We start from the raw sequence: 25161 nt of genomic DNA on the forward strand, positions 1-25161 counted from the left end.
GCGTGCCAATCGAAGGGGGGGGGGGGTACAAATTGAATATTGTATGAAGCAATATAAACTGTTCTGGAGTTGCAGATGCTATTATAACTTGTCCCCTCCTCCCTTGCCGTACAGTCACTCAGTAAGTCGGAATCGTTTCCAGTGAGGGTAGGACTCCGCCAAGGCTGCCCTTTGTCACCGATTCTGTTCATAACCTTCATGGACAGAATCTCTAGGCGCAGCCGAAGCGTTGAGGGGGTCCGTTTTGGTGGCCTCAGTATTGCATCCCTGCTTTTTGCAGATGATGTGGTGCTGTTGGCTCCTTCAAACAGGGCTCTCCAACTCTCACTGGAGCGTTTCGCAGCCGAGTGTGAAGCGGTTGGGATGAAGATCAGCACCTCCAAATCTGAAACCATGGTCCTCAGTCGGAAAAGGGTGTAGTGCCCCCTCCAGGTCGGGGGGGAGATCTTGCCCCAAGTGGAGGAGTTTAAGTATCTTGGGGTCTTGTTCACGAGTGAGGGCAGGAGGGAGCGAGAGATCGACAGGCGGATCGGTGCAGCGTCTGCTGTGATGCGGACGTTGTATCGGTCTGTCGTGGTGAAGAAGGAGCTGAGCCAAAGGGCGAAGCTCTCAATTTACCGGTCGATCTACGTTCCAAACCTCATCTATGGTCACGAGCTATGGGTCGTGACCGAAAGAATGAGATCCCGGATACAAGCGGCCGAAATGAGTTTTCTCCGCAGGGTGTCCGGGCTCTCCCTTAGAGATAAGGTGACAAGCTCGGTCATCCGGGAGGGGCTCCGAGTCGAGCCGCTTCTCCTCCACATCGAGAGGAGCCAGATGAGGTGGCTTGGGCATCTGATTCGGATGCCTCCTGAACGCCTCCCCGGTGAGGTGTTCCGGTCATGTCCCACCGGGAGGAGACCCCGAGGAAGACCCAGGACACGCTGGAGAGACTATGTCAACCAGCTGGCCTGGGAACGACTCGGGATCCCCCGGGGAGAGCTGAAAGAAGTAGCTAGGGAGAGGGAAGTCTGGGCTTCCCTGCTAAAGCTGTTGCCCCCGCGACCCGGCCCCGGATAAGCGGTAGAAGATGGATGGATGGATGGATGAACACTGAAAAGTGTACATCAAAAAGTTGCATTCACATTTGATACGTCTGTGCACTAAAATGTTTTGTGCATGTATGCGGTCTCTGTTGTGAAAATCCCATCGCTATGAGAAAATTGAGTTTTGTATGTGATTGAAAATGAATGAATGAATAAAAGATACTCACGGACAATTTATTTTTGTTTCAAATTATTTTACATCATGTTGAAGATCTTTCGTTTTATCACAGCCACGGAGCAGTAGCAGCAAGAATAAGAAGAATGATAAGAATAGCAATAATAGTAAGTCCAACAACCCAGTAGGAGCAGATCAATGTTGACAGAGACCAAAAAAAAAAAGTACCGACACTCTTTCCAGATGCCCCCCCCCCACTCCCCTCCAACAAATACAAGGAAGGAATTATGCAAAATCAAATTCTTGCGTTTTCAGTCAGAGTTGCCTCATCTGATGGGCTCCTTACATTGTATGACAGACAAACCGCAGAACATTTCTAAATAGTACAAACTCGCTGTGAGTTGGGAGTTAAGGAAAACAAACAAACAACCCCCCCCCAAACATCTCATCGTTTAGGACCAAACACGAAGGTGAATGTTTAACAAAACGCGGGCTGCCCCTCATTTACAACCATGATTAAAAAAAAGAAAAAAAATAGTTGCCCCTATTCAGCCACGAAGAATATGCTGTTTGATGTCTTTCAGACAAAGAGGAGGTTGTTCAATGCCAAGTCTGCAGTCCGCAATACAAATAGCTTGGTTTGATTCGAATAACCAACACCTGCAAAGTTCAGTGATTGTCATCAAAATAAAAATGAAATAAAATAAACACAATAAATAAAACTGACAGTAGCGGAGACCAGCGTGATTTGGGACATATTTTATTCCTTCATCACACAACCAGTAAATGGATCCACAGCAGTATGTTTTCAAACGGGAGAGTGGTTATCTAATTCTTTGCAATTAAAAAAAAAAAAAAAAGCAATCTTGAGATTTAAAAAAAAAATCAATTTTGGCCAGTTATTTTATTTACGGTATTTATTTGGGAACCCTTTCAGGGACAGCGGTTACTACAGTTGACAGCTCATCATCTTATCAGATGACAGGGTGCTTAAAATGGTTAAAGTGTTTTTTTTTGGTTGAAATATTTATTCTATTGAAGTGGTCATTATGTTTTGTCAATTCTGAGCTTTGGACATTTAGACACCCATAATTGTACTGTTTTAGGTTTTGTCAATAATAATAATGACAACAATAATTACAGTGCGTGACAAGATCTGTCACGGCTTATGAGAGGCCGGTGGGAAAAAAACAAAAGTGATTGCTCTAGTTCAACACTTAACCTCAGATAGTGATCAAACCCTTTATCACAATTTCAAACCTTATAGAAAACAACCCAGAGTGAAAATATCAGATGATGTTGAGACACGTACATGCAAAACAACCCTGAAAACTAGACCAACCAAACATCAGAACTACGTCATCAAATCAGTCAAGCCGGAAACGTAGGATTAAAAATACGATGCCAAGAAAACAATGATTTCCATTACAGTGCACTTGGTGTGAAACAACAAAACAACCACACAGATTTGCTCAATGAAGGCAACGCCAGCCCACCGATAAAGGAAGGCCAAGATTAAGAGAGAAAAGAAAACGAGAAGGGTTTAAAAATGATTCCAATACAAGAGAGAAAAGAGAGTCTATATACAATTCTATGTACATTACACAGGATACGAAAGTGAGCAAGGATGCGTATGGCCCAAAATCTACTCACCAAATAGAAAACTGCATTTCAGCAAATAAATAGGAAAGTAACTCGCAGTGGACGGCATCCTATTCTTGGTGGTTACTTTTGATTTTTCTCACCCGCCTGGAGCATTCTCCGGCTTGGCACGTGGAGGGAAAATATATGCATTTGGAGCAAAAACGGACTAAAATAATAAAAAAATAAAATCGAAGCCGTCATGTTTTGTCTCAATGTGGAGCCAAATACACGAGACAAAAGTGGCTGACTTGCAGTGAGGCAGGGCAATTACCATATACTGGAGAATGCAGTGTTGCCACAGTACACAGGGAATGCTTTGAGGGAATGTCGAGGGACAATTATGGCCTAAAGTTGTCTTGTTCCATCACCCCCATCGACCTTTATAGCCCACCTCCACAATATATACATGAATTGTGTCCCAACATCTTGTTTACACATCACCTTTAAGATTACCACCACTTGAAATACAGCAGAAAAGAAGTGTCTGCAGTGTGACCTTGGCACGGGAGGTCAGACCGCACCTTTTGCACAGGGAGCGCACCACAAGATCCGCGTCAACGGCCTGGCGGAAGAAGCTCATGTTGGCTGGATGCAAAAAGACATTTGGCAAGTGTTCTTTCTCCATGTCCAACAGTCAACAATAAGGCCCAAAAGACAGAGCCGATGAAAACACATAAACTCTTGAGCTGGTGATGTGGTCTCGTGCGCAGGTATCCATGAACAGATCCTTGTGACACCCCCCCCCCCCCCCCCCAAGTTGGAATAATCCAGAGAGAGATCCACAAACGGGTTCGGTCTAGGTTGGCTTCATGTATTATGCGTCAAAAACAAAGCACTCAAAACAGCGAAAAAGAATTGAGTCAGTGTACGTCTATACTGCCGGGATCAAATCCCAGAGAGTAAAAGAGAATTATAAATAAGAGGTAATCCCAGACCGCCAGGCTACTGCTACACAAAAGTCCTATTAAATAGTAACGGGAGCTGATCGGTATATGTACACTGGAGAATTAAAATGGGACCTATTTTGCTCTCACTGTTCAAGTCTCCTACAGAGACCCCAAACCGTTTCTCAAACATCATTCCAGACGACATTCATCTTCAAATAAACACACAGTAGTATATGAAATTGCAGACGCCTGGAAAAAATGGTCGATTTAAACTGACCCCCCCCCTCCCCCCTTTTGTCTTGCCTTTGAATATGTTGGTAAATGAAAAGCGGGCACAGTCTTACCACTCACAAAGGTAGTGCCGTTGCCAACCACAGTCTTGGAAAAGAGGGACCCCGCAAATCAATCTGGACAACACATTGGGGGGTCTGATTACGAGAAAAATACGTCCGTTTGATTCGCAACGTTGCGGATTAGGGCAGAGAAGAGCTGGAATGTAAGCGCTTCGTCACATGAGATCCATGAGCAATTCAAAACAAAACGAGTGGAAGGTTCTGAGTGGGCATCACTCTTTCCCATAAAACTTTAGAAACAGATCACATATCTGACAACATATCACAAGGATATTGGGAGCAAAGATAGCCGTTTTGTTTTTTTTTAAAAACAGTGTAGCAGGTCCTTGAACATCCGCGGAACCCCCCAATCCACCCCCCAAAATAAAAAGCATCCACTATACAGTGACAGCAGTAGCGACGGGAGCAACAAGGTCCATAAAGCTTTCTTTGTGGGGGAGAAAATGGCAACTGTCCTTCCTGGTCATGGCACTGCTATATCCTCTCCTCACATATACGTTGAATTAAGATGATCCTGACGATTGTTGTCTGACATCTTGGATGATGAAAATATCGGACGATGCAACGGGAAAAAAAATTGTTTGTGAACTGTCTTCAGAGTGGCTTTCTTCTGGGAGTCTGTCTCCCCATATACAGGTGGTGCGAGAACAGTTGATCACCAGGCCTCTGTGTACCGAACATCCACATCTTTCAGGTTAGGCAGTTTGGCCTGCATGGAAAACGGCATTACAACCCGTCAAGCGGACCTTCGAACTTTCAATGAATTACATTCCAGAATTTTTTTAGACTAAAAAAGTCACGCATCATAGAGTGAAACGTTCACTTGCAGCATCCACAAAACTTAATATACTATTAAGTTATTAATATACTATTAATATATTATTAAGTATATTACTATATGTAATATACTTTTATTAAAAATTGTGGAATTACATGCTTGCTTCTGGCTGACCCTCGCAATTTTCTGCTGTGCTTTGTGGCATTGACATTTTTCTTAGCGTCTTCCGAGTTGTGTGCCTATTGGCAAGCAGGATATTGCACACGTTACATCTCGTTGGACCTAATATGGACCTTTTCGTGTTTTGAAAATGTCACCGTAAAAGTGAACTGTATCAATGTAGAGGTGTGTTTTTCAAGCATGAACGAATTAATTACTTCCAATCAAGCCATCCATCCCTTCATTTTCTAATCCTCGCGAGGGTTGCGGGCATACTGGCGTCTGTCCCGGTTGTCTTCGGGCAGTAGACACCCTGATCGTACACCCTGATCTGGTTGCCGGCCAATCGCAGCCAATCAAGCCACGCATGTAAAATTAATGACGTTTTCTCTAATGCCTAATGAGCAAATGCGAATACAAGTCAAGCATTTAAAGCAGAATGAGACATAAAGTCAAACTATTTGTTATTATCAGTGTCGTGTCTTGTATTTACCTTGAGGTCCTCATATGTGTCGGCTGTAAGCTTGGTGCTGTTCATGTTCAGACTACACAAACTCTTCATGGCTGGAACAAGCATACGGATACAATTTGTGGAATGTTTATTCATGAATTTAATAGAGCCGTCAGTTTAGCGCGTTTTTATTGGCATTAATTAAAATGAATTTTAACGGGATTAAATTTTTTCTCGCGAGATTAACGCGGCACACGTCACAAGCGGATGTTACGGTGCTCTATAAATACACCAGAAACAAAACAACAACCGCACTGCTGAAGTCCACGCCCATGTCTGTTTTGCCAGCCACGGCAGCGCGAGACACCGAAAACGGATACTTAAAGAGTTTATGAATGGAAAGTTTACTTTTAAAAAGTTGCCAGATTGCTCCACTGACAAGACCAAAGTTACCTGTATGATACAGGTATACGATCTATGCCACTGCTGCGATTGTTACTTGTTTGGAACTATTTTGTGTGGAAGGTTACAGCGTTCCGTGTCCATATAAATAGAGCGGGTGGAGCTTCTCTGTGTTCGTCTGACAGTGACAGTGCGCTGCTGTTGTAGCGACCTAGCGAAAATTAAACGTCTCCAGTGTTGTCATCGAACCAACTGTAGTCATCCGAAATGAGGTAGACACAAAAACCGTAGAGAGACTTCCGCGCAAGAAGGACCAACATAATCAACATAGCCTGACTTTGTTAGGGGGAGTGAAACCCCCCTCTTTCAGAATGGTTTGCCCCAGCAGCACGGGGGAAGTGCTTGCGCTTGTTTGTACGGCCGGCGGTTTTGAATACAGCGGCACATAACGAAAACTGGTGTCCGGGGTCTCGTTATTCTCCAACAAACATACAGAAACAGACTGCTGTGTTCAAAGCAAACTTGAGAAAAACGAAGTATGCAACCATGGTTTAAATCCTTTATACTTTATAATGTTATATTGCTCTGTTTTGATTTCATTAAAATAGCTGTTAAAGCAGCTGTTGTGTGACAAAAAAAAAAAAAAAAATCACTGTTGTTGATGGACATTAATATTGTGTGAGAGATTATGTGTGAAGAACTGCTCCAAGTGAAAAATGTTCATGTAAAATTGAAAATTGAAATAATTATTTCAGTAAATCACGATGAATTAGTTCATTTGAGTTAATTATGACAGTTGCATTTTTATTTAGATTAAATATTTTAATCGTTTGACAGCTCTAGTATTTACACATAATCGGATTTTTGGGACAACAGATGACGTGCGAGCACTATGTGTATGTGTTCTCTTACAGCTCAGAGCCAGTAATCCAGCATCAGTGACGGGAGTCTCACACAGATTCAACACCTGAAGGCAGGCCAGGTGCTCCGATAACAGCCGCAGTCCTGCATCGCCAAACTGTGGAAAGACATTAAATATATATCTATAAATAAATAAATAGAGAGAGACAGAGAGAGGTGTCAAATTATCGTGTTAATTGCAATTAATTAATTACAGAACATTTAGCATGTTTTTTTAATGCGTTAATCTTAATTTTAATCTCTGCCGTTATTGTTTCTGTGTTAGCTTCCTGCGTTTGAGTTGTTGAGGGTGGGGAAACAACTGTCAGTCACAGCCTGAAATGGACATTGATTGGCTGCCATTATGTTGGGGCTTGTTTAGCCGAAGCTGATAGGCTCCCATTGGATGTGTCTTTTGTTACTCTATGAAGTTCTGAGATTCTATGACTATGTGTGTGTGTGTGTGTGTGTGTGTGTGTACCTGAGTGGACCACAGGTTAAGTTGTTTGAGCGAAGGTAGCTTGATGAGCTGCTCGGCACAGGCACTGGTGACATTGGTGAAGGCCAGACTGAGATTCTCCAAGTTCCCAAAAGAACCTGAACTCAACAGTCGAGCTAAGTCTGCATCCTAAATCGTAACAAAGTGTACATTAATTGAGCTTTATGCATATATGAGGACAGTGGGGCGAAGAAGAAAGACAGTGAAGCTCATCATTCTTATCTCACCGTGGACTTAGAAGGAAGAGTCAAGCGGGTGGGACCTCCTTTTCTTTGCTGCAAGGACAAGGAAAAAAAAAAGATGGCGTCAGCGCACCTGAACTTGCAGGAACCTTTCCAGACAGCAGATGGGGTGCGCGAGTAGCTTTGACTTAACTTTCCAAGCAATGTTTTAAGTCATGAAGTTGACACTGTTGAGTGATTGGGTGTATTATACAGAAAAGTGGTGGTGCTAAGACGTCTCTTTGACAATCAGTCACAAACATGGAAAGTATACCCGGTGATGAAATATTTGTTATTGGCATAATTGCTTCAAAACAGAGTTAGCATTCAATCAGAATGCCAGAGGAACCCCTTAAAATCTGTTTGCAAAAATCAACCTAGAACTGTGAGGCAGACGCACTCACCACTCTTGTACCATGCTGCACACAGAGAGAGAGAGAGAGAGAGAGAGAGAGAGAGAGAGAGAGAGAGAGAGAGAGAGAGAGAGATAGGTAGCTAGATACTTCATCTTATGAGGGAATTCATTTTGATGCCTAAACATTTTCAAACCTTTTTACAGGTTGAATAAATACGTAAAATAAAAACTAATCCCAAGTATTTATTTCACAGTTTTTATTTTTTTTATTTTTGCAGTGCCTTCTTTTCCTAACTTTACTATTTGCAATGTCGACTGCATTTAAAAAAAATGTTGTGTGACTGAGATAAGTGAAATACTGCTTTTTGTGTTTAGAGATTGTCACAAATTATTTACAGTGCAACTTTTCATTGTGCCAAGTTTTGGGTTCCATTTTAAAATGCGCTAAACATTTACAGCTGAAACTGCGAATGCGAGTTGCACCTTCAATTTAATATGCACCGTCAAACATGTACCATACTACATAACAGTAATTATTCCCACCTATGGACTTTTATCAAACGGAAATTCCCTCACCTGGAATAAAAACCTATACATTAAAATTTCGACTATGATATTATATTAACCATCGATTCATTCATTCATTCAAGTTCTGGTACCCGGAACCTGGAAGCCCTACGGAAGCCCAAAGTAGCGCAAACTCAAGCAAGTCCCGCTGGATACTACGGAATAACTGTTCCCGCGCCGCTATTTACTCTCATTGGATCCAAAATGGCGACATCCAAGTGACCCTATTGGCATGAGTTTTACTGGAATCACAAACAAATTTCTATTTCATGCATTTACATTTACGCCCTGTAGATCGTGGCATCCAAATGATCCAAATCGTAATGACCGCGGAAGACAGAGTGGAATGCATCCGATTAGTTGCTCAGAGTAAATTGCTTGTGGCTTTCCTGGAATGCTTTACCTGTTCTCGCGCTAAAGACCTTCCACTAACTGGACCACTAATTAGAAAGAAGGCGAGTTCTCATCTCATTTTGTCGCAAATAGTCCTCATTTTGTAACGCGTCTTGTTATATTGTATTTTGTTCATATACAGTACCTGTCCTGTATGCTGCAGGTTTTGAGCTCTCAAGAAGTTTTGGGACTATATACAGTATTTTTTGCATTTTATTGTGTGTGTTGTTACATACTTGCATGTTCATAAAGGACATGTACCATAGTCATTTCTCACAAAAGGAAATTCTGTTTTAAGGAAAGATTGGACAATGCAAATATGATTCCTTACGAGAGAATACTTACCTGTAGACCTGTATGTATACTTTAAGGTCAGCGTTGCGCCAAAAGCCTCAGCACAGTGTTAATTGCACAGCGTTAATCATGCGCACATGTAGATATGTGCGCATGTGAGTCTTTATGTGCATAAGCAATAAGTAACTCACCAGTTCTTTAAGTTCCCGCTGTCGATCGCAGAGCTGTTCGTACATGCGGATGCCCACCTGGGTGCTCTCCAGAGTGGAAATGATCTGCAGCTGGGTGTCCTTGTTCTCGATGATGTTGTACTCCAACATCAGACATAAAATCTGCCCACAAACAATCCAACGTTTAGACGAGAAGAATCTCACAAGTGCACCATTGTTACTGCAAGGGAAAGAAAATTGTGGAAGCGCAGGAGTTGGATTCACTTGTACGTTTACAAAATGAAGTCTGAGGTGACGGAATTTGAAGTATTAGTGTAGGAGGTAAACAACTGGCGCTCGGCTGTACAGCGATGTGTTCATCCTGCGTAATACCAGCAATTAAAACCTCTGGAAGATCAGCTCGAAGAGATTTACAGACTTTGACCATAAGAGAGCGAAAATGCTCCAATTCAGTTCCTTTGCCAGAATGTGTGCACTATGTATCAATATGGACAGTTGATTTAATTATTTAGGTATTTATTTTACCGTATTTATTTTGCGGACGTTGTATCGGTCTGTCGTGGTGAAGAAGGAGCTGAGCCAAAGGGCGAAGCTCTCAATTTACCGGTCGATCTACGTTCCAACCCTCATCTATGGTCACGAGCTATGGGTCGTGACTGAAAGAACGAGATCCCGGATACAAGCGGCCGAAATGAGTTTTCTCCGCAGGGTGTCCGGGCTCTCCCTTAGAGATAAGGTGAGAAGCTCGGTCATCCGGGAGGGGCTCCGAGTCGAGCCGCTTCTCCTCCACATCGAGAGGAGCCAGATGAGGTGGCTTGGGCATCTGATTTGGATGCCTCCTGAACGCCTCCCTGGTGAGGTGTTCCGGTCATGTCCCACCGGGAGGAGACCCCGAGGAAGACCCAGGACACGCTGGAGAGACTATGTCAACCAGCTGGCCTGGGAACGACTCGGGATCCCCCGGGGAGAGCTGGAAGAAGTAGCTAGGGAGAGGGAAGTCTGGGCTTCCCTCCTAAAGCTGTTGCCCCCGCGACCCGGCCCCGGATAAGCGGTAGATGATGGATGGATGGATGGAGGTATTTATTTTTGTTGCCATCACTGCTTATCTTTTCCCCTCTGTCGCTTCGAGTTCAGCAAGCACTTGGTTGTCCAACACGGCTCTACTTGAAACGTTTCCCAGCCTATGTCTCAATCACTTTTGTTATTATTATGTAACAGCCTGCTCTGGGAGAGGCCATCATCATTGTCACAGTGTGCTGAAATGACCCAGATGCACGGAAATGTAGATTGCGCCAAAAGTACTGCGTGACAATTTAGCACATTTGGCGGACGCAATTTTGGTTGCTCCCAGTAAATAGATCAGCTGGCACGTTTGCTCGTGCCCGTTTTTGCACACTCAAAACCTCACTAAGTCAGGCCTTGATGGTCCAAACCGAACCGCTCCCACTTCTATCCACATCACCAAAACACAACGGGCTCTTGGTTGACGCTCGAGAAATAAATCTAAATGTTGATCAAAACATAACCAAGTGGCTTGTGAATAAATACCTGCCTTAGAATTGGATATAAACAATGACGTACCTCAACCATCGTCTGGTTCCCACGCAAGGCTAATAGCATGCAGGGGCCGAGCTTGTTCTCAGCCAAAGAGAAGAGGAACTTCTTCGTCTTATAACAGGAACCCATCAGGATATGAACCTGGTTTCGAAGAAGGGATGGGACAGTTAATACCAATCATGACCATCACAACCAATTAAGGTTACCGGTATTAGTCAGAGTTTGTAGACCCACCATACTGGCGAAAAGTTCACCATCATCGTCACAGGCCACCCCTCCCGGACTATATAGCTGAAACCAGCCATCTTTTCCTGAACGAACGCTGAGAAGGCAGGAATGGACCTAGAAGGTACAAAGGAGTAGTTCAGGGGTGTCCTGTGGAGTATTGAAGGGCTTTTGAACAAAGTCTCACCTCTTGCCTTGGATCCTCTGCAAACCTCTGAATAACATATTTCAGTTCCCTGTTCACACGCAGGTAAAGAATAAAGTTGGGAAATCAATATTTTGAGATCCAGTCGTGTTTTATGTGATACTTACTTGGTGAATTTGGCATGTGCAAGGGCCCTGCAGAAGAGGACAAATGACATGTCAGGGTCTCACTGAAAACATTGTTGAATATTTAGAATGGTTCTGTGCATAGTCATACAACATTTGAGCTCACTATTTGGTTAGAGCCTAGTGTGTTATGGCAGCACGTGGACGCTAATGACATGGCTCTTTTTTTGTGATTTTAACTCGGGTGAAACGGTCAACGGGATGCCAGGGGGAGTCTTCTTCTGGTTATTACAATGACAGCTTTTTTCCACACTAAAAGGCGATCCTAAAAGCATTAAATCAGGCATATCCAAAGTCCGGCCCGCGGGCCAATTTCGGCCCGCGGTCGAATTTCATCCGGCCCTCGGCCCCTGTCATAAAATCAGTGCCGTCTGGCCCGCAGGTTGGGCGCAATGGAACACGTGTTGCATTGACTGAGGTCTCGTAGACTGGTGAGTGATGTTTCATAGAGTACTGCTTCCCTCTAGTGGCTAAATGAGTAATAGCATTCACTAAATGAGTAATAGCATTTAGACACTAGAGGGCATCACTCACGAGTTAACAAGACATCACTCCGTGTTTATATTGACTGATATGTCATATTTCAAATGGTCCTTGCAGTTGTGGATATGTGTATTGCTTGTTCATTTCCCTGTTGTTCGAGTCAAAGGTTTTGTGACTATTGAAGTCATGGTGATACATTTTATGTTTCAAATCGATCAATTTGCACTCAGGAGACTTCTGTTCAAGAAAAAGTCAAGTGAATAAGCAGTTGCATGTGATATACCTGTTTCAAATGAACCAAAAGAAATTCTTAAGATTGTTGAAATTCAAATAAAAATGGAAATGTGAAACAGACTGGCTTACTAAAATTTGTTGAACAATAATGTTGTTCAATGTAAAGAATGTCAGCCAAGGTCGGCCCCCCGACATTTTACACATAAAATCTGGCCCCCTTGGCAAAAAGTTTGGACACCCCTGCATTAAATGTTCCCAAAAGACGCATTTTTAAACTTTCATATATCATATAGGGCGCACTGCATTATAAGGCTCATAGAAAAGATAACAATAGTGGCTGCGGTTGTGCTATGCATCCACTAGATGGTGCTACGCTAAAGGCAATACAATACAATACATTACAGATTCCTTTAGATTAAATCTTCACAACCGCTGCAGCTGTAACAATGAGACCTGGTCACAAACACGTACATGAAACATAAATGCAAATGGTATATAAACACAATTAGGACTAAATATCCTTCGAAGTCTTGCTTGTCTCCTTCTTCCTTCGTTCAGTTAACTAGGCTTTAGGTATTATCTTTGTTTCATTATGGCTGCGCAGAGCTCACAGAGTTGTTGTCTGTTTGAGTGTGTTGGCGGTTCACTGGTCGAAAGCATTTGGTTGAGAGGCTCTAGTTTTCATGGGGCTTGATTTCAAATACTCACATTTTTTTATTCATTCAAATTTGGCAGATTAGTTAGCGACCCTCTCTACGGTGTATCAAATTGATAAGACATTTTATTTTCCCTTTAGAAGGCCTTTAAAATGTTACAACTGTTGAGTTGATGATGAGACTGGAACTAATCAAATCATTTTATATTTCCCATCTGCTACGGGAAATATTGTTTTGAGATGAGAACAATTTGGAATTCGCAACAGATATTGCGCTTGATTTGCGCTTTCCCATCACAAAATGTTTGCCGCAATGAGCTTGATGTGTGCTTGTTAGTGTGTGCGTTGATGTGACTTCATTGTATTCTGAGCTATAGGTAACCTGGGGAGTGTTTTTGCCTTTCCTAATGATATCTTTAAGTCGAGCACGAGGCAACAATGGTGCAGGTGAGTTAAAGGTGAGTCCCAGTGTTACAGACAACAATGTCGTCTCATCTCCACTGCTTAATGAACCCGTCAGTCTGACACCAACTTCCAGAACTGGCTTGGGGCAGCTTCAAGACATTATAACAGGCTCTCTGGGGGAACAAGGCTTGAAATCTCCAGTTCACAACCCTGTTGTCGAGGGTTTTCAACGCACGTCAGCATTTCGTTCCCCAAAGAAAAACAACGGTCTCAACTTCCCAAGGTGCACCGAGAAAGTATTTAGCAGCAAGCCTGTGTTGATGGTTTTACAATTATTTTTGGCCTCAGGTTATTAGACTGAACCAAAGGGGATTATTTTATGATGTTAAATTGTCAAACATTAAAACATTCATTTGATTAATTATCATGTCTCCAAACATGTTTTGACAACAGGGATGTTTTGCAAGGATATGCACTTATTTTCATAATAATTTCTGTGGAAGTTATTTTAAAAAAATCTTGCTGGGGAAAAATGGTTTTACAGCTCGTCTGGCAGCAGGAGAAATAAAGTACAGTGGTGCCTCCAGATACATGTTCAATTTGTTCAGTGGCCATTCTTGTAAATCAAAATATTCATACCTCACTTTATAGTTTTTCATTGAAATAAATGGCAATGCCTATGATTCCGATCCAGCCTTCCCACAAAAAAAAATGTTTCACACCATAAAAACCAGAGTAATAACATAAATAGCATGTACAGAATTAAACCGTTTGTATCAGGATTGAATACTTCAATTTAATGACGTGCGTCTCTCCTTCCGGTGTTGCTGCCTTGGCCACCGTGTAATGCATTCATTCATTCATCTTCCGAACCGCTTGATCCTCACTAGGGTCGCGGGGAGTGCTGGAGCCTATCCCAGCTGTCTCCGGGCAGTAGGCGGGGGACACCCTGAATCGGTTGCCAGCCAATCGCAGGGCACACAGAGACAAACAACCATCCACGCTCACACTCACACCCAGGGACAATTTCGAGTGTTCAATCAGCCTGCCACGCATATTTATGGAATGTGGGAGGAAACCGGAGCACCCGGAGAAAACCCACGCAGGCCCGGGGAGAACATGCAAACTCCACACAGGGAGGCCGGAGCTGGAATCGAACCCGGTACCTCTGCACTGTGCAGCCCACGTGCTAACCACTGGACTACCGGGCCGCCCCTGTGTAATGCATCAATGTTTTTTTTCTATTATTTGTTAGCTTATGAAGGAAGGGCATTCTTTAGGCAAAGTTTGGTTGTTTCATCTAATTCTTTGTTTTATGTTTAATTTGAAAATAACCTTCAAGTGGGAGTGACATAAAGAGCTTGAAGCCTCTTTTTTGAAGAATTGTTTTCCATCTGTGAGACGGCTGCTCAGTGTCAAGTGAGTTGAGTTCAAAGCCACCAGACAACACTCGTACCTCAGGTTTAAAAAAAAGGAAAATAACAGCTAATATCTCGAAAATTGGGTTGCTCGTATTTCAGGGCACCACTGAAAATCCGGGAAGGAAAAAAAACAACAGATTTCTGTAAATTTCTGGGATTGCAACCTCATCGGGAATTTGACTTTTTTTTTTCTCCAACTATGGTAAATAAGAAATCAATGGGTCAATTTGATTTATTTTTAAACATGAATAATTAATTTCAGACGGGAGGCAATAAGCAGGAGGTAAAGTCTCTGTGTTCCCCTTGTGCTTGCTTGAGTTTTCTCGAATTTTTGCCACATTTCAAAAACAGAAATGTCAGGTTAATTAAAGCCCATAAATCACCCTTAGTGAATGCAAGGGCAAATGGTTGCCTGCCCAGATAAGACCTGTGATTGACTTCCGTCTACTCTAATGTACTCTGCAAATCAGCTGAAACAGGCTCCACCTCACCATCTTACCATGAACAGTGATTACCACCAAGTAGTACATGCCATTGTCTCCTCAGTTTCTACTAATGCAATATACAACCGATTCCACAACTTGGCCAGAATTCTCAATAATCGGTTCATAAAGTTGAAATTGCAACACATCAATAACCATAAAAATGAACTAGAGTGCTAAATTGCTAAATTGGCAACAACAACATGCTGACGTGTCACTTTTAATGTGTGCGACGACTCACTCTTTTGGAAAAGGGATGGGCTGCAACAGGCTGGCCAACGCAGGTCTCCAGTCGTCGTAATCAGACCTGACACACACACACACACAGACACACACACAGTCATTAGAGGAACAAAGATAAATGAGTGCTGTGGGTTGGATGCTAAGACTAGGACTCTAGGTGTGGTTAAACATGAGCTGCTGAGATGACGCAAGCTCACAGTGCTGACTTCACAGAAGGTGATTCACATTAGTGGGAGTGAAGAAAATGACTCTTTTTAGCTAACAAGTGATGACGCCTCCTTTTAAGGCCGATCTCTTCAATGTGGTAACAAGACCTTCAAAGAAAGTCATACAGAAGTGCAGCTCGGCTTTGGCATTGTGCGATCAACCAATATGTCACGTTCACTGAGTATAAGCAACTCTATATTGTGGTTAGGGAATATACTGTACCAACATTGATAACCAGAGCTCGGCGTGTTCAGTAAATGTAGCCGGGCTGTCATTCATCATTCGCTACCGCCAAAAGTCTATCATCGTCAGTCCGTCGCTCGTTATTGCAACTGCACTTCCGTCATGTCCGCTATCTCCGCTTCAGGACTGTCTGAGCATTATCTTTGCATGTGAAGAAACTTTTGAAAGACTTTTGAAGCCCTTGAACTAGCTTACATATCAAGGGATAATTTGTGAGCCTCACATTTTCCAGTTCTTTCCAAATACAGAGGCGGATCTTATTTATTAGTATGTGTTTATTCGTCTTATTGCTAAATTTTATGATTAGCTGTGAAATGACAGCAAAGAGGTGAAAAACAAAACATCCAAGTAGGAAGATTTAAATGTACTACCCTATTGGCCCAATATAAGACGGCCCCGATCATAAAACGACCCCCTCTTTTTCAAGACTCAAGTTTGAAAACATACTTTTTGAACACCAAATAATTTTTTATACAGAAAATAATTAAAGTACATCTGAAACAAATGATTATAACAATATATTTGAGAGAAAAAGCATGTTATTCTGCCTCATTCAAATATCTGAATATAAGATCTGAACATTTAAATATGTAAACTATTATTTTCTTCTCTTTTCTTTCTTACCGCTATTTTTTATTTTTATTCTTCGTGCTACCGCTATTTTTATTTTTCTTCTTCGTGACAGGGGTTCAATTTGGCCTGGGGAGTCAAGTTTAGCATTCGCATCAATGACATCTGGCGCCATCTAGCGTCGTGAACAGATATAATGTCTAGACCCCGAATACAAGACGATCCCAAAGTCTTATTTCAAAGCAAAAAACACTGTCTTATATTCGGGTCAATACGGTACTTTCTCTCGGAACTGTGTTGTGTATGAAAGCGCTAGAAATTTAAAGGTTGAGACATCCATCCCAAAAAGTTAAAATACCAAAGTAGGACATGAAAAACCACCCGAGATATTTTGCAGCTATGAATCTGACAAGGTCGTAGACAACTTCCTCTGACAGCTTTTAATAGCATTAGACTATGTGCTAAATGATTACCTGATGAGTGAGAGCATGCATGTTTTTTGCAACTGTCACTTTCACCAAGATCAGTCAGTGCAAGACTCACAGCATCTTTAGGATGAGAGCAAAGCACCCAAGCACACGGTCGGCCTGAGCGGGCAGCTGGATGGACAGAGTGTTGACGGCTGGGCTGACCAGAAGACAGTCGATGAGGTTGGGTTCACTGTCATGCTCGGACTTCCGCTTCGTGTTGGCGCAGTTGTTGTTGCGCTCCAACTCCACTAGGATCTCACTCGAGTTGACAACAGATGGAGGGGGAGAGAGGGGCAGGCTCGGTGTTGGAGAGCATTTGGGGATCGACGGTGGCGGGTTTGGGGGGGCGGGAGGAGGCGGCTGAGGAGGAGCGGGGTTGGGGGAGAGAGGGAGCAGGGTGGCGGAAGGTGGCATTGGCGGCTCCGGGCGCAGCAGGCGGAGAGGCATCGGAGGCTTGCGGTCATTCTGCTGCTGACAGCCGTTTCTGATCTCCTTCAGGCTTGGAGAGTTGTCTCGGCTGGAGGGTAGGATGCCGATGGGAGGGGAAAAAAGGGAAAGGTGACGGGGATGAACCTCCAACAATGAACATAAGCACATGCACTGTATTAACAACAGATTTGATGCGATGACACCATCGAGCCAGGAGACTGGCTGCCATAAGTACTGGACCTTAGAGGGTTGGTGTTACGGAAAAGAAAAAAACAAAACAAAAAACAAAGATGGGTTCTCTGGGGTGAAACATGTTGACAGGGGCAATGCTGATGACGCCGATTGTGCGGTTACAGCATATGAGCTGGATTTTCATCAGCACAGTGCCTCATGGAACATACTTGAGTGACACTACTTAGAGCAGAGGTGGGCAAACTACGGCCCGCGGGCCAAATCCGGCCCGTTGGTCTTTTTAATCCGGCCCGCCGAAAGTTGGTACACAATTAAGGTTCGATGTCAACGACTACATTCATTTCATTTGGACTTGTAATGACCAGGTGCCAGGTGGCACAGTTACTTGAAGTTGCAGAGCATAGGAAGGAAGGGGGAGACGATACGGAAGCCCACAGTAGCGCCAAGTCAAGCAAATCCCGTTCGATACGACGGAATAATGTACTCTTAAAGTCTGAAAAACGTGCCAAAAAATGCAAAATACTGCTTTTTAAATAAAGAAATCCAATTAATATTATGTCAAATTTAGTTCACCCTTTTGATCCGGCGCTCCATAATATTTTCTGGTTCTCATGTGGCCCTGTGCAAAAAAATAATTGCCCACCCCTGACTTAGAGCCTGGTTACTAAGGACATACAGTACATGTGTAGGAACTGGCACAAATCTACAAAACGGGCGAAGTTCTATCTTCAAATAGTTGAATTTAGCATGCGTCATGTGATTTACCAAATACAAACTAGATTAGTGCAAGAAAAATGAGAAAGAACAAAAATGATTGGCACCTATTGAGCGGTTGTCTCACTGTCCATTAATACTGTTTTCTCCACTTCATAGACAGTCCTTTTCAAGAGGTCCTCCTTTTCAAACATTTTTTTCCCAAATCGTTCATTGCTAATCTGACACCACCACCGAAGGCACAAATGATCACAGGTACGACAACAATTTTGTAACCAGGTCGTCTTTTTCTAGTTTCGATCGCCAGCTGTTGGTATTTCATCAGGCTTTTCCACATTTGGTCTCAATGTTGCGTTGTTGAGCTCATGCCATCTCACAAATACAGATCTTTTCTTTATGCCCGGGAATCAAGTCAGGTCGTCTCGCCGTTGTCGTCTTGCGTAGATGAAATTCGAAATGACCCATCCATCCATTTAATAATCTGTTGATCCTCACAAGTGTAAGTATCGCAGACTCGCGGGCGTGCTAGACCCGATCCCAGCTGTCTTCGGGCAGTAGGCGGGGGACACCCTGAACCAGTTGCCAGCCAATCGCAGGGCACACAGAGACGAACAACCATTGCGCTCAATATCCACACCACAATTTAGACTGTTTTTGCATGTTTTTAGAATGTGGGAGGAAACCGGAGGACCCGGAGAAACCCCATGCAGGCATGGGGAGAACATGCAAACTCCACATAGGAAGGCCGGAGCTGAAATCGAACCCTGCCCTCTGCACTGTGAGGTCGATGGAATCCGTTCCAAAAATGTATCAAGAAAAGTTTACGTATAGCTCTGACTAAGAAGAAAAATGGTAAAAGTTTGTTGACCAGTGTTATTAAAAAATAAATATGTAAATATAATTCAAGTTTAAATAATTACCTGTAGGATAGACTGAAGAATTATTCACAGAGAGAAATGTGAGAGAAAGAGAGAAATTACTAAGTCGGTGTCAGTGAAGGTTGTTATTAAGTTGAGCGTATATTTTAATTTCGGTCTCGTGTATGTAGGACGAAAAAAATATTTGTTTTTATTTCCGCATGTTGTGCTGTATTGAAGTGTTATGAGAACGGTCCTCAAAAGTATGAGCTGTAGGCTATTGATCTTTTATGACACTGACCTTCAGGCACATCATATCTGAGTAACTCAAAAGCCAAACCCATAAAAAAGAGTGACGGACACTCTGCAACTCTAACCATGCAGAGGAGAGAAGATACAAACTCTTGTGTGTGTGTGTGTGTGTGTGTGTGCGTGCGTGTATGCACGTCTGACTAACCTGTTAATGAATTCCTCATAACACGAGTAAATGGCAGCAAGACAGACTGCAACCAGGTTTGGCAGGACCCGTGGGTGAGGGCACTGCCCTGTTGGCCCGTGCATGCTGCAACACAGGTTAGGTTCAACACATGGTCATGATCTACTCCAATTTCAGATAAATGAGATGAATACGCTCAAATCTCTAAAACCCCTCTGTGACAGTTACTGAATTCCAAATTGCTCAAATTTCAGGGCCCAATCGGTCGCCTTCACACAGTAAACGCCATTTTTTAAGTAACGTTTTACCATCACAAATAAAAAGAGAAGTTAACCACTGTAAAGTACAAAAACCCTTTCAGGGACAGCGGTTACTACGGTGGGCAGCTAATCATGTAATCGGTTTATGGGGTGTGTGAAAGGGTTAAAGAGGGGAAAAAAAACACGGAACAAAACCCTTTCCTTTGGGGACATTTCACCAGATCAGCTCGGCAGTAAATTATTTTGAACCTCGTGTGCTAAGCTAGGTGCTTTCATTCATCTATAAATTCCTATCGTGATTCTGTTATTTATACCGAATAGCGTGTAAGTCAAATTGAGCCAACCCTCGATAAAGTCAGTCAATATTTCATTTATTGAACCCACTGCAGTGTAAAATTGAGTACAAGTATTCATATTTCTCACCTGTGAACAAATTTCTTGACAACTTCCATGCCTGCATTCAGTTCATTCAGTGCCAGGATGTACTCCTGAGTGAAGAGGCGCAGTCGAGGGCACTTTCCAAAATCCTGCAAAGCAGAAAGAACACAAAACCTGGGTAATCTGACTGAATAGAACCCATTCGGACCCGGACGGTAAGGGAACAGAAACTGATCTCCATCATTCCTGCAGCCTCTGCGGGGGATCATGACTCACCATGTTGTGTTTGAGGATTCTCTGGACCACCGGCGTGAAAACTTCTATAACAACCATGGAACGCGGTCGCTCACGACAATGCTGCAAAAAGTCAGGGCAAGTCCATTTTCATTCATAGGTTAGCAAAACAGGGATTACTAATGACACATCCGAACGGACATTCATGTCTCTAATCAAACGCTACTGTATGTTCAATTCCGTGACAGTTTCAGAACATTTCATCACCTCACCTTACAGAAGAACTCACAAAGATCTGGGGGTGGGTGGTTGTTTTCTAGAAGAGGTGCGATTGCCTGTAAATACCCAGATACAGGCAGAGGTAAAAAGAATACAATATTCCAAAGAGGGCCAGAGGAATAGAAACACAAAGTCAGAACCCCCAAATTAGTCATTATTGTGTACAGTAGACCAATGTCAGGCCTGGATTTGCCATGCGCGAAGGTACCGTATTTTCACGACCATGAGGCGCACCGCATTATTTTTGACTTCAAAATGGCGCCGCGAGAGTGGCTGCCTTTTCAGCAGCTCCTATATTTTTTTTTTGTTCTACTTCTTCCTTTCGTAGCTTTGCTGCTGTTAATTGGGAATTTCTCCATTGCGAGACTAATAAAGGTTTTCTTAACTTAACTTAAGAGGCGCAGTGTCAGTTGCAGGTGATATTTCTGTGTTTACCACACACAAAACACGCACTGCATTATCGGAAGCAGGCATGGTAAAACGTGAATCCATTGCTTTAATCCAACTCATGCTGTCATGTTTCGGTTTGTGACCAACAGGTGGCACTGTGGGGCTTTTCCCTGCAGCTGCGCACCTGTTGGTCGTTAGATAATCAGTGGCTTGAAAAGGACTCCCAGCCCGACCACTCATTGTCGGGTCGTTGTTGCTGTTTGCTTGCAACTGTCATGTTTGTTGCTGTCATGGTTTTGTTTTGCTACTTTGGATTAGTTTTGGTTGTTAGCACTTTGTTTGTTTTGGATTCAGTTTTCTCTGTTTTATCTATATATATATTGTGCGTCGTCCCGCACTCGGTCTGTCCTTCCGTCTGTCCCTTTTCAAAACGTACCTACTTCACCGCGCCGCTGCGCGCCGCCACTGCGCCGCTGCGCGCCGCCACTGCGCCGCTCAGGCAGTGGCTCACTACGATCGCGCGGGCATCTTAGCGAAAAAATGTTGTCTACCCACAAGCATTGCAATGAAATTGTTAGTTATTTAGTAGAGCTAAACATCTCTTTATTTTCGCGATAAGCAATGAAGATGAACAAAAAGTTGAACCAAGCAACAACACTTTTGTGGGCCGAAGGCCCACCTTACCAGCCTTCCGCAGGAACTAGCTGATGAGCCGCCCAAAGGGCGGCCAACCAGCTAGTTAAATATAATTCGTCAAGTTCACCCTGCTCCTCCCTCCTGCCTGCTCTTTGGGGTCTACATCACCACCTCGCAAACGTGACACATGCCGCCTCGCCTTGTTTCCGTGAAAACTCAGCTTCATCTTCTTGACTTTGCAAAGCTCATTCTCCTGATTCCTCCACTTGCAAACCATGGATTCGTATATCTTAAATTTCCTTGCGGCCGCTCGATTGCCATGTGCCGCGTAACTGATCGCTTGAGGTTTGAACGGTGCCCCCTTCCATTTTGGAGAAAATCTAAGACTTTTAAGTGCACCCTATGGTCGTGAAAATATGGTACTTTGTATGTTTGTTGTTTGACAAAGGAAAGCATAGTTGCATTGTGGAAGAGAACCTTTGGCCCAATTCACAAGACAGGTTTGATGGGAATGACGAGTGCTTGTTACGGTTTCGCCCCCGCCTCCCCAAAATGCTTTTTTTTTTTCTTGCTGTACAATAACTCAGTGATAAACACATCAGTATGTTTTGCAGGACTTTTTGTTGTTGTTAAAGTAAAGTGTTGCTTTGTATTCATCAATAAATTCAGCTTTGTCTGTAGTATTCGCTCAAAGAATACTTTTCCAGTGACATAAAATGTAGCATGGGATGAAACACCTGTCACATATTTTGGACTGCAATCGCGAAACCTCCAAACTAAATCTGATAAATAGCTGAAATCAACCCCCAGAAAATAAAATATGTGAACGTGTGACCTTCGCTCTTACCACTATGATGTTCTCGTGATCCTGTGTGCTGAGATTAGAGTTCTGAGGGCAAAAAGATGACACGATATAAATGAATGACAGATTTTATTATGAAAGAAAGAAAGGAAGGAATTGCGGTGACTGTGCCAATATATGCCACCTTCCCTTAAATAGTCTGCCTCTGAGGAAATGACAAATCCAACCAGACAAACAAGATTAACGCTACCTCAGCCAGCAAAAGAGAGATGATATGTAGAGGGGCCTGATGGATGGACTCGTCCTGCAGTGGTGAGGTCAGGGCCATGTCCACGAGTGCTCTGATCTCCTTCAGCACAACATCCCAGCGGCTTGGATTGTTCAAAACCTTACGGTATTTGTAGATCTTTTTCTACGTGAAAAATAAGTCATGAAAAAAATTCAAATACAAATTTGTGTGTATACAGTACAGACCTCCAGCAGCTATCCCAATGAAAAAGGTGCCTGAAATGAACCCCAAACTCTTTCTTTTAGGGTTGTTAATACACAAATAGGTGTATTTGTGTATACACCCCCCCCCCTAGCTGTGCCATCCAACCCAATGGGATTATTTAAAAATATATAATCCAAATGTAAAACAACGATTCAGAGGATTTCATGCTCACTGCTCCTTTCCAGTAGTTCTGAATGAAGTATGACGCGTTGGTCCAGCCGTTTACTCCGCGTCTTTGTTTGACATGGTCTGAGCAGGCACAAGGTTTGCCAACAGCGCCCACACGACCACTCCCGGAAAAGTTGATTGTCCCTCCACAGCCATCAACTAAAACATTTGCTGTACGTGTGGTCTCATTTCGAGGGTTCACCGTAATTTTAATGATTGCAGTTAATCTCAAATTGTCTAAATTACCATTGAACAAAAAAGAAAAAAAAGTGCATTCAGTTTGACTTTCTGTTTAAAATGGAAAAACGTGTCAAGCTCACTATAAATAAAAGAGTCCACATTCTTCCATCCAGAATTCCATCGGTGGCTGTGGTCTTATAAATTATACGTGTGTATGAAATATCACGGATTAAATTAATCGAAAGCTGTCTTCATTTGCATTTTCACGAGTTATGAGATATTGATTGGATTTGGACTTTTTCACAAAAACTTCACATTGTCACTGAGCTGGCAAAATTATGAATAAATACTGGTGAAGAATTACAGTTGATGAATAATGAATATTCACTTTTACCGTTTTGAGTCTGAATGAATATAGAGAGAAACACAAAGAACTCCTTTAAGCCCACTTCCTGGTCAAGCTACTTCAAGCATAGCATTGCAGTGTCACGCATGAAAAATAAGGGGTGTTCACACGGCAAGATTTGGTCCGGTGCTACGTCGGGGCTGCCCCAGTAGAGCGTTCACACGTGCAAATTAGCTCCGGCGTAGCCCCGGAAAACAGCTTACACCGGACCAAATTTGATCCACCTCAGAGAGGTGGTTTAAACATTTGCTCCGGAGCAAATGCTCGTTTGCGAAGCAGCACCGGAGTAAATTTGCACGTGTGATCGCAACCGGGTTAAATTTGCTCCAGAGCAAATGCTTGTGAAGAATTTACGTACGGCGGGAATGTGTTGCTTTCGCGCTCTGTCGGACTTCCGTCATGTGTTTGTTTTAATAACAACACAAGACTTGGCTGGTAACATCGTTCCTTTTGTAGGAGACTGGACTGTCTCAGAGTTGTTTGTGTAGTTTGTTCCTTTGTTGTGTGTTCACAACCCACCGCCCCACATATAATTTATTTTGTGATTTCCTCTCTTGATTTTCTGCTTGGCGCATTACGTGTTTTGCTTTTCTGAGTGCCGTTGAAGTCATCGTTGATTTAAGTTTTCGGGGGCGGTCACTCTCGAGCAGAAGGCACGGAGATCGAGAAGGAGAAGGACGTGCCTGTCCAGTAGTCGCTTGAGTTGTGTATACGTTTTAAAAAGAACCAACACGACAGCTCATTTGTTTTCTGTCGTTTTGCTCCGCTGCAGAAACTGCCGCGTGAACGCAAGTAGGGCTGCACCGACGCTGTGCCGGTGCTGACACGCTCAGCGGCTTTGTACGTGTGAACGCTCCACACAATTTTCTGCGGTGCAAAATATATTGCAACAAAATACATCGGTGCAGCGCCGGAGCAAATGTGCGCCGTGTGAACACCCCTATATTCAAAGCTGCAGGGGAAATAATCACACAGTAGAAAATGATTTCAGGTGGCTGCAGCAGGATGTTTTAGCTTATCGATGAAACTGAAAACCATGCTTACCTTCCATTGTAAGGAGTGAAACCACTGGTCCCTTAAGTAGCTGTTAGCAGCCTGCAGGATCACACACAAGCAAAGCCACAGAGTAAAGGGAAAGCAAACCAAAAATAAACGAGAAAGGTTCAACGGGGAATCGTGGAATGGATGTTAGACTTGTTCAAGACCAAGGCGCAGATTATTCCTTATATTGACTTTCCATCATTCTTTCATCTTTGCACATAAAAGTAAGCAACAACTGAAAAAGTTACTTTGTCGAAATCATGATTTTTTTTTTTAGAAATCACGTTTTTACCTTGAATGTTCAGTGTTTAGGTAAATAGACTGGAGACCAACCTTATTTTCTACACTATAAGGCGCACCGAAAAGCATCCAATTTTCGCCAAAAGCCCATCGTGCACCCTATAATCCAGTGCGCCTTATATATTGTGTTGCAATGAACTAGAATACAATACATCCGGATTTACA

At 43.1% G+C, this 25161-nt stretch overlaps 1 protein-coding gene across 1 annotated transcript in view; it reads right to left on the reverse strand.

Moving 5' to 3' along the window:
- Window positions 1-1241: 1241 nt before the first annotated feature.
- Window positions 1242-25161, reverse strand: part of cmip (c-Maf inducing protein) — a 42393-nt gene continuing 18473 nt past the window's right edge. Inside the window, exons 3-21 of the mRNA XM_052062048.1 lie at window positions 24700-24750; window positions 22659-22820; window positions 22454-22495; window positions 20574-20636; window positions 20344-20424; window positions 20113-20216; window positions 19451-19555; window positions 16875-17318; window positions 15310-15375; window positions 11371-11397; window positions 11246-11294; window positions 11068-11175; window positions 10858-10974; window positions 9298-9438; window positions 7504-7551; window positions 7259-7405; window positions 6790-6895; window positions 5518-5588; window positions 1242-4796 (exon numbers count right to left, since the gene is read on the reverse strand). Of these exons, the coding sequence (XP_051918008.1) occupies window positions 4743-4796; window positions 5518-5588; window positions 6790-6895; window positions 7259-7405; window positions 7504-7551; window positions 9298-9438; window positions 10858-10974; window positions 11068-11175; window positions 11246-11294; window positions 11371-11397; window positions 15310-15375; window positions 16875-17318; window positions 19451-19555; window positions 20113-20216; window positions 20344-20424; window positions 20574-20636; window positions 22454-22495; window positions 22659-22820; window positions 24700-24750 (1986 nt within the window). The 3' untranslated portion in view covers window positions 1242-4742. The remainder of the gene's footprint in view (window positions 4797-5517; window positions 5589-6789; window positions 6896-7258; window positions 7406-7503; window positions 7552-9297; window positions 9439-10857; window positions 10975-11067; window positions 11176-11245; window positions 11295-11370; window positions 11398-15309; window positions 15376-16874; window positions 17319-19450; window positions 19556-20112; window positions 20217-20343; window positions 20425-20573; window positions 20637-22453; window positions 22496-22658; window positions 22821-24699; window positions 24751-25161) is intronic.

This window comes from Hippocampus zosterae, chromosome 3 (assembly GCF_025434085.1).
Source record: "Hippocampus zosterae strain Florida chromosome 3, ASM2543408v3, whole genome shotgun sequence".
Lineage (NCBI taxonomy): Eukaryota > Metazoa > Chordata > Actinopteri > Syngnathiformes > Syngnathidae > Hippocampus > Hippocampus zosterae.